Below are 9,706 nucleotides of genomic sequence, written 5' to 3' on the forward strand. Positions count from 1 at the left end.
ATTGAATGCTGAGAATGAACTGAGGGTTGAGGGGGAAGGGGGAGGGGGGAAAAGAGGTGGTGGTGATGGTGGAGGGCACTTAAGGGGAAGAGCACTGGGTGTTGTATGGAAAACAATTTGACAATAAAATATTATGGAGGAAAAAAAAATAAAGTGTTATCATGGATATGAGAGAAGAAAAGAATTATTCATTTTAATTTTCAATTTGCTTGTTCACTTAACTATATGCCATGGCTGATACCTTTTTTCTTAAAAATGGAAACAAAACATTCTATTGTAGTGTATATGCCATAATTTGTTTATTGCTCAATTGATGGACATGGAGGCTGTAATAATTTCTTTTATTATAGCAACAGTATAGCAATGAATTTCCTTATAGATATATCTTTATGTTCTCATGCTGTGCCACCAGCCCTGGGGGCTGTTTTTCTTATGTTTTCCAGTCTGATAGGAAAACTATGATATTTCAATATGACAGATTTTTAAAATTCTTTTTACATTTTGAACACCTATGCATGTGTATATTGGCCATTTTTCTTGTAGTGTGAATTGCCTATTTTGATTCTTTGCACATTTTCTGTTTGTTCCTCATTCATTTATACTAATTTTTAACATTTAAAGATATTAACCTGTCATCTATTTTATGTTTTATATTTTTCCCTCCTAGAATTGTCTATTCCTTTAGGATGTATTCTTGTCTATATTTTGCATAATTACATTATTCAGTTATTACTGTTCATGAAATATGATTTTGTTATCTTAGATTTTTCCAAACTTAAAAATATTTTCCTATATTTTCTTCTAAGAACTTCTCTTTAATTTTTAATAATTTTTGGTTTATTTTTAAAATATACATATTTTGGGTGCCTAGGTGGCTCAGTTGGTTGAGCATCTGACTCTTGGTTTCAGCTCAGGTCATGATCTCACAGTTTTGATTTCGTGGGTTCAAACCCTGCACTGGGCTCTGTGCTGGCAGTGTGGAGCCTGCTTGGGATTCACTGTCTCCTTCTTTCTCTGCCCCCCCCACCTGTTTATGTCTGTTTCAAAATAAATAAGTATACTTAAAAAATTAAAATATACATATTTAATTTATCTAGAGTTTTTATTTGTTTAGTGAGTGAGGTGGGAACTAATTTTATTCTTTTACAAAATTATCATTGTCCAATATCCCAGTGCCATTAATTGACTAGGCCTTCTTTTCCCCACTAAACTGAAATGGTATTTTATCACATTTAAATCCCAAATATATTAGTTTCTGTGCTCTCTATGTAATTGTATTGATCTGCTGAATAACTATAACTGGCATTTATTTAGTATTTTTATGTTAGGCATTACACTAGGCAGTTTAAAAACAGTGTTCAATTTATTCCTTCCAGATAAGTATGAATAGTTCATTTCCACAGATTAGGCTAATTTTCTGAAATGTGAAAACTTGCCTTTTGTCAATAATCAGAAAGTTGAAAGCCCAGACTTTGAATCTGGGGAAGGCTTCTCAGATGATAAATATTTAAAATGTGAATTGAAAGTCCAGTAGCATCAAAGGTAGAAAAGTATCTTCCAGTTTGAAAGAAAAGCTTGATGAAAGTTATGAAGGTTGGCAAACTCAGGTTTTGTGTCAAGAATAGATCATGGTCTAATTTAGATGTGTCAGGATGCCTAAAGGAGACTAAAGCTAGAGAAGAGAGTAACAGTGGGATTGTGGAAGGCTCTGCATGATTGAGAAGTTTGGACTTTATCTTGTAATCAATAAATCATTATATAAAGGTTGTAAGAGAAAACCCAATAAGATTTTTTGTTTATTTTTTACTTACCATCCAGACTAAGATATAGCTGATGGGTATGGAAGGGTCAAGAATGGGAAGCTGGGAGATGGAGAGCCCCGTTAGTTAGGATGCCATTGCACCAGAACAAGTGAAGATGCTCAAAGCCAGAGTAGGAGCCTGTAAGTGAGAATGGGGAGGTAGGTATGAATTCTAGACATTGCTGAAGTGTGACCAGGAATCTTTATTTATATTTATATTTGCAATGATAATGTAGAAGGTAAAAGCATAACGTTATACACTCTAAGTCAAGGCATTAATGATTGATTTAATTATCTAATGTTTAACTTTTGGTGAAACTTATTGGTTCTACCCACTGACTCTCATTTTCTGTAGTCTTCATAGAGAGACACCCAAAGAAGGCATGTTTGGTGCTAACTTCACCACTTTCCACCCCACTGTGTTTGTTCTACTTGGCATCCCGGGACTGGAGAACTACCACACCTGGCTTTCTCTCCCCTTCTGTCTCATGCACATCACTGCAGTCTTGGGAAATGGAGTCCTCATCCTTGTTGTCCTCAGTGAACGCACACTCCATGAACCCATGTATGTTTTCCTATCCATGCTGGCTGGCACTGACATTCTGCTATCCACCACCACCGTTCCCAAAGCCCTGGCTATCTTTTGGTTTCAGGCTGGAGAGATTGCCTTTGATGCCTGCATCACTCAGATGTTTTTCATCCATGTTGCCTTTGTGGCTGAGTCAGGTGTCCTGTTGGCCATGGTATTTGATCACTATGTGGCCATCTGCACTCCTTTGAGATACACAGCCATCTTAACTCCTATGGCAATTGGAAAAATAACCCTGGCAATCTGGGGACGAAGCATTGGGACCATTTTCCCTATTATATTCCTGCTGAAGAGGCTGCCATACTGTCGAACCAATGTCATCCCCCACTCGTATTGTGAGCACATTGGGGTGGCCAGATTGGCCTGTGCTGACATCACTGTCAATATCTGGTATGTCTTCTCAGTGCCAATGGCATCTGTTTTGGTAGATGTTGCACTCATTGGCATTTCCTATACTTTGATTCTCCTAGCTGTGTTTAGACTTCCTTCCCAGGATGCCCGGCACAAGGCTCTCAATACCTGTGGCTCCCACATTGGAGTCATTCTCCTCTTTTTTATCCCATCCTTTTTTACTTTCTTGACCCATCGATTTGGCAAGAATATTCCCCACCATATCCACATCCTTTTGGCAAATCTCTATGTGTTAATTCCTCCCATGCTTAATCCCATCATATATGGAGCAAAAACCAAGCAAATCAGGGGCAGTATGGCTCACATGTTATCTGTTGTGGGGAAGTCTTGAGCTTATATTTCTTTCACAGTTTTCTCTTACCAGTGGGAATAAAAAGAACTAACCTACCAAGTTCCCAAGTTTAGACATTTTAGTGTACTGCAGTAGAAGGCAAACAGGTTTTAGAATAAAATGTATCTGGATTCAAATCCCAGCTACCTTACTTTGTGATTTGTGACCATGGTTAGGTTCTCACTTTTTGGAAATTTATTCCTAACATATAAAATAGAACCAATTGTAACTATGCTGTAAGAGTCTTGTAAGGATTAAAATTTGTAAACTAACTTGGTATATTTGTCAGCCCTTAGTGGGCTCTAAATGATAGCAGTAATTTTAATTTGAAGTTTGTTACTCAAGGAAGATGTTTTAGATGTAATGTATATGAGAATTTCCAATATTTCCAGAGGCTGCTTTGCCTTCTAGCTGCCTTCTAAGACTGTATGGTAGCCATCATCATCTCCAACAGTATTGCCATTATAACCACAAGTTTGCTGTATGAATCAATTTAGGTAATAGATATAAAGGGGAGCTTTTTTTTAAACTGTTGAAAAAGACTAAGGTTGGCATTGATTACATTTTATATGTAAGGAATTACCATCTTTTATTATATTAAAGAAATTTCTTAACTCATGCAGGAGATGGGTTGAGTGATATAGACACAGGCATTGCCCTTAGAAAGCTAGTTGTCTGAGTTGGATACATGAATGGAGAACTAGTTATCAGAGTCTGCACTAGTAATACAGAATATGATGCAGCACACAAATATTCAGCTGTTAAAATGATGAAGCAAGCTAATACTCTATAATTCTATGTCTTCTTCTATATTCATACTTTCCATCCTAATTAGTGACAGTTGTATGGTTTTAAATTCCATTTCTAAATTAGAATGGCTTCCAAATTTATATCTCTTGCCTATACTTCTCCTTTGAAATCCACATTCATATATGCAACTATTTCTTGACATCTCCAGTTATATGTCTCATAGGCATCATAAAATAAACCTGTCTGTATTAGGATAGCTTACGCTCAGCTTAATTTCAGCAAATTAGTAACACAAAGTTCATTCCTCTCTCATGTAAAGTATAGTGTGTATCAACAGAATGTATTGTCCATTAGTAACTCAGGAATGCTGGATCCCTCTGTCTTGTGAGATATTGTCATAGCAACATGTTGCCAAAGCAAAGAGAGGGAAAGATGCAGCACTCCTATTATTAATTGCCTTGGCCTTGAAGTGGTCCATCATTTTTGCTCACATTTTCCTTGGTAAGCATGTTATCTTAAGGTCAAAACTCAGTTTGACGGGAAGGTGGGAAATGTAGGAGAGCTCATGGATTTGCAGTGGGTACTCCTTATCTGTGCACTTTCCATCTGTGCTTTGGATAACTTAATATTTCTGTGTTCTCTTCTTCTTGTGTGTAGAACAGACTCAAGTCATCTCCACTGGAGAAACCCTAAAATTCCATATGGGCACTTTGCCCAGTTCCAAGTGTAGGATCGCCTGAATGCGATATACAAGAACTCCATCCGGGAAACCTGGGTGACTCATTAGGTTAGGCGTCTGACTCTTGGTTTCAGCTCAGGTCATGATCTCATGGTTCCTGGGTTTGAGCTCTGCACTGGGGCTCTGTGCTGGCAGTGAAGAGCCTACTTGGGATTCTCTCTCTTCCCATTCTCTGCTCTGTCCCCTACTCCCGCTGCTCACTTGCTCTTTCTCTCAAAATAAATAAACTCAGGAAAAAAACTTCTCCATCAGATTTGGTTGGGGTTTTTCTTGGCCTAGAGACCTATGATTTAAAAGGAAATTTATCTGCTCACTCCTCAGCCCCTTATTAAATATATGATAGTGTGACAGGGACATTTAACAACAATAACTTCTCCCATTTGGAAAGATGATGAATGTGAGACATACATAATCATTAATTCATAGAAAATTTGAATTCCCCATTGGGCAGACACTGGGAAGGCTCTATATGGGTTTGGGAGAAGTTTCTTTTCTATTTTTGGAGGGGAAATGGGGGGAGCAGTTTCTACTCTCTTGTTGATTCCTCTCTGTGACCCATGAAAGCATCTCTCTGGAAGCTTCTTTCTTTTCTGTTATCTTCTTAAGTCATATCTAAAACGGGAATTGGGTAATATGTTCTTCTTGGGGACAGTGCAGCTTTCTCTGCCCACTTTCTAGTGCTAAAATGCTGGGTCCCAAGATTCAGGTTAACTCTTAAACAGTGAAGGAATTTTTTTTAGATGAGTTCTTGGTTTTTGTTTGTTTTTGTGGGATTTTTTTTGGGCAATATATGTTGAATAAAAACCTGGTATGTTTCTTTTCTATTTGGTTCCACTTATGTGAGACATAATTCTCAAATTTTCTCTATTTTTCCCTTTATCACTTCCATGTACATCTCTGAACTAAATGGAGGCTAATTTGGGACTATGATGCCTTAATGGGAAACTACTACCTTAAATTTGATGTTTGTCCTCAGTTACTTTATCCATCTGAGGTGTTTATTGGAGAGCACACTCATAACATGGTCTTTATCTTTAAACAGTTTAATTTACTAAGAAATTTGCTTGAAGCTTTAAAAAGCCATTTCTTACTTTTTAGAAGCAGTTATATTAGGATATGTGGCAAAGAAGGATTAAGGTCGCTAATCAGCAGATATTATTCTGAATTTTGTGGGTGGGGCCAATGTAATCATAAGGGTCCTTATTAGTGAAAGGCAGGCAGAAGGGTGAAGTGTCACTGATATGTCAGACAGAGAAAGACAAATACTGTATGACATTATTTACATGTGGAATATAAAAAAATACAAACTCATAGAAACAGTGGAATAGTGGTTACCAGGAATGGGAAGGTGGTTAATGGGGAGATGTTGGCTGAAGGATACACACTTCTAGTTATAAGAACAAAAGTTCTGGGGGTCTAATGCACAGTGTGGCAATTATAGCTAAGAATATTTTATTATATACTTAAAAGTTCCTAATAGAGTAGATTTTAAATGTTCTTACCACTAAAAAATGATAATTTTGTGATATGATGAAGGTGTTAGCTAACACTATGGTGGTAATCATTTTGCAATATATATCATTCAACACATTGTACCCCTTAAACTTACACAATGTTATATGTTATATCTTAATAAAGCTGGAGAAAACGAGCCATTCATAGTCTCATTCAATCTGCAATATCAGTTTTTCTTTTCTGTATGAATAACAAATAATGTTTTATCATGTTAGATGTCTAAAAAGTTGAAATTGTTTTATTATTAATACAGCCACTGAATTAGTCTGATTCTTAGGATTTTTGAATGTTGAGAAGCATGTCTAACAAACAGTATTTTATGGAGATTAAATGATACTGTGTTTGGGACAATTTTTAAGTTGCCAAATACTATACATAAGGCATTGCTATTATTCTTATGCTCCTGCTGGGTGGACACATGAAAGATACTGGGTTAATTTAGAGGCTTCTTCAATGATTACCTCTCTCCTCTCCCTACACTCTGGAGTCTGAAATTGCTGTTCATTGGTGGAAGAATAACCCTTACCTGCTGGAAAAGGATGCAGCTTCTTTCCTTATTGATGCCTCTAAACATAGTTCTCTTGTTCACCCATCCCAGTTTAAGAGTGATTATTTGTGACTCTGATGTGGGTTTTCAGGCAACATGTCTTAACCTGCATTAAACCACTCTGGCTGATCATCTCATGGTTCCTACCACTGCTCCATATCCATCCAGATTCTGTCTTCCAAGGAACTGATGCCCAACTGTGGATTCATCTATAAGCTTCCTGAAGGCTTTCCTCGGTGAATGGTCAAGAACAGTTTTTTTTTTTTTAATTCACTGGGAAAAGCTACATTTACTACTGACCTATAACACATAGACTTTCTTAGGCAGTTGTGTGGTATAGAGTCCTGTGCTATATATATTATTTTGTTTACAGTTTCACTAAAGAGGTAAAAACAGTAAACAATCACCTAGTTTCCACCAAAAGTGTATATGGAGTTATTCGTCCAGATTTTGAGTTTTATTGCAAAATAATTTTATTTAAAAAAATTTTTAAGTTTATTGCCAAGTTGGTCTCCATACAACACCCAGTGCTCTTCCCCACAAGTGCCCTTTCCATGATCATCATACCCCCTTCCCTTCCCCCGTCCCTCTTCAGCCCTCAGTTTGTTTTCATATTCCAGAGTCTCTTAGGATTGGCCTCTCCCTAGCTTTCCCCCCCTTTCCCCTTTCCATAGTCCCCTCTTAGGTTTCTCCTGTTAGACCTATGAGTGAGAATATGGTATCTGTCCTTCTCTGCCTGACTTATTTCGCTTAGCATGACACCCTCGAGTTCCATACACTTTGCTACAAAAAAGATTTTATTCTTTCTCATTGCCATTTAGTATTCCATTGTATATATATACCCACATATTCTTTATCCATTCATCAATTGATGGACATTTAGGCTCATTCCATGATTTGGCTATTGTAGAAAGTGCCGCTATGAACATTGGGGTACATATGCTCCTATGCGTCAGCACTTCTCTATCCCTTGGGTAGATCCCCAGCAGTGCTATTACTGGGTCATAGGGGAGTTGATATTGATAGTTTTTTTGAGGAACCTCCACACTATTTTCCAGAGCAGCTGTACCAGTTTACATTCCCAACAACACTGTAGGAGGGTGCCCATTTCTATACATCCTCGCCAGCATCTGTAGTCTCCTTATTTGTTCATTTGAGCTAGTCTGACTGGTGTGAGGTGGTATCTCAGTGTGGTTTTGATTTGTATTTTCCTGATGATGAGTGACGCTGAGCATCATTTCATGTGTCTGTTGGCCAAATGGATATCCTCTTTGGAGAAGTGTCTATTCATGGCTTCACTGGATTCTTTGTTTTTCATGTGTGGAGTTTGGTGAGTTTCTTGTAGATTTTGGATACTAGCCCTCTATCTGATATGCCATTTGCCACTATCTTTTCCCATTCTGTCAGTTGCCTATTAGTTTTCTTGATTGTTTGCTTTGCAGTGCAGAAGCTTTTATCTTGATGAGGTCCCAGTAGTTCATTTTTGTTCTTGATTTCCTTGCCTTTGGAGGTGTGTTGAGTAGGAAATTGCTGTGGTTGAGGTCCAGGAGGCTGTTTCTTGCTTTCTCCTCTAGGGTTTGGATGGTTTCCTGTCTCACATTCAGGTCCTTCATCCATTTTGAGTTTATTTTTGTGTATGGTATAAGAAAGTGGTCTAGTTTCATTCTTTTGCATGTTTCTGTCCAGTTCTCCCAGCACCACCTATTAAAGAGGCTTTCTTTTTTTCCATTAGATACTCCTTCCTGTGTTGTCAAAGATTAATTGGCCATACATTAGTGGGTTCAGTTCTGGGCTCTCTATTCTATTCCACTGATCTATGTATCTGTTTTTGTGCCAATACCATAGTGTCTGATGATGACAGCTTTGTAGTAGAGGCTAAAGTCTGGGATTGTGATGCCTCCTGTTTTTTTTTTTTCAATATTACTTTAGCTATTCAGAGTTTTTTGTGATTCCATATGAATTTTAGGATAGTTTGTTCTATCTTTGAGAAGAATGCTGATACAACTTTGATTGGGATTGCATTGAATGTGTAGACTACTTTGGGTAATAATGACATTTTAACAATGTTTATTTTTCCAATCCGTGAGCACAGAATGTTTTTCCATTTCTTTATGTCTTCTTCAATTTGTTTTTCATAAGCTTTCTATAGGTTTCATTGTACAGGTCTTTTACACCTTTGGTTAGGTTTATTCCTAGGTATTTTATGGTTTTCTGTAAAATTGTGAATGAGATCTGTTTCTTGATTTCTCTTTCTGTTGCTTATTATTGGTGTATAAAGATGCAATTGATTTCTGTACATTGATTTTGTATGGTGCGACTTTGCTGAATTCATGGATAGGTTCTAGTAGGCTTCTGGTGGAGTCGATCAGGTTTTCCATTTAGAGTATCATGTCATCTGTGACAAGTGAAAGTTTGACTTCATCTTTGCCAATTATGATGCCTTTACTTCCTTTTGTTGTCTGATTGCGGATGCTAGGACTTCCAGCACTATGTTAAACAATGGTGGTGAGAGTGGAAATCTTTGTCTGTTCCTGATCTCAGGGAGAAAGCTCTCAGTTTTTCCTCATTGAGGATGATATTAGCTATGGGCTTTTCATAAATGGCTTTTATAATGTTTAAGTAAGTTCCTTCTATCCCAACTTTCTCGAGGGTTTTTATTAAGAAAGGATGCGGTATTTTGTCAAATGCTTTTTCTGCATCTATCGACAGGATCATATGGTTTTTATCCTTTCTTTTGTTAACATGATGTATCACATTGATGGATTTGCAAATATTCAACCAGTCCTATGACCCAGGAATGAATCCCACTTGATCATGATGGGTAATTCTTTTTATATGCTGTTCAATTCTATTTGCTAATACCTTGCTGAGTATTTTTGCATCTGTATTCATCAAGGATATTGGCCAGTAGTTCTCTTTTTTTTATTGGGTCTCTGTGTGGTTTGGGAATCAAGGTGATGCTGGCTTCGTAGAATGAGTTCAGAAGTTTTTCTTCTATTTCTGTTTTTTCGAATAGCTTGAGA

General features: G+C 37.3%; 1 protein-coding gene across 1 annotated transcript; it reads left to right on the top strand.

Annotated features, from left to right (window-relative positions):
• Positions 1–2,184: 2,184 nt before the first annotated feature.
• On the top strand, positions 2,185–3,132 carry LOC115272172 (olfactory receptor 52B2-like). Its single transcript, XM_029915230.1, has one exon. It carries the CDS (start codon positions 2,185–2,187, stop codon positions 3,130–3,132), a length of 948 nt encoding a protein of 315 aa, XP_029771090.1.
• Positions 3,133–9,706: the final 6,574 nt, after the last annotated feature.

Source organism: Suricata suricatta, chromosome 11, assembly GCF_006229205.1.
Source record: "Suricata suricatta isolate VVHF042 chromosome 11, meerkat_22Aug2017_6uvM2_HiC, whole genome shotgun sequence".
NCBI classification, from domain to species: Eukaryota; Metazoa; Chordata; class Mammalia; order Carnivora; family Herpestidae; genus Suricata; species Suricata suricatta.

Bases quoted from the DNA above. Each gene is read 5' to 3' on its own strand.
- LOC115272172 (XM_029915230.1), top strand. From the start codon at position 2,185: ATGTTTGGTGCTAACTTCACCACTTTCCACCCCACTGTGTTTGTTCTA.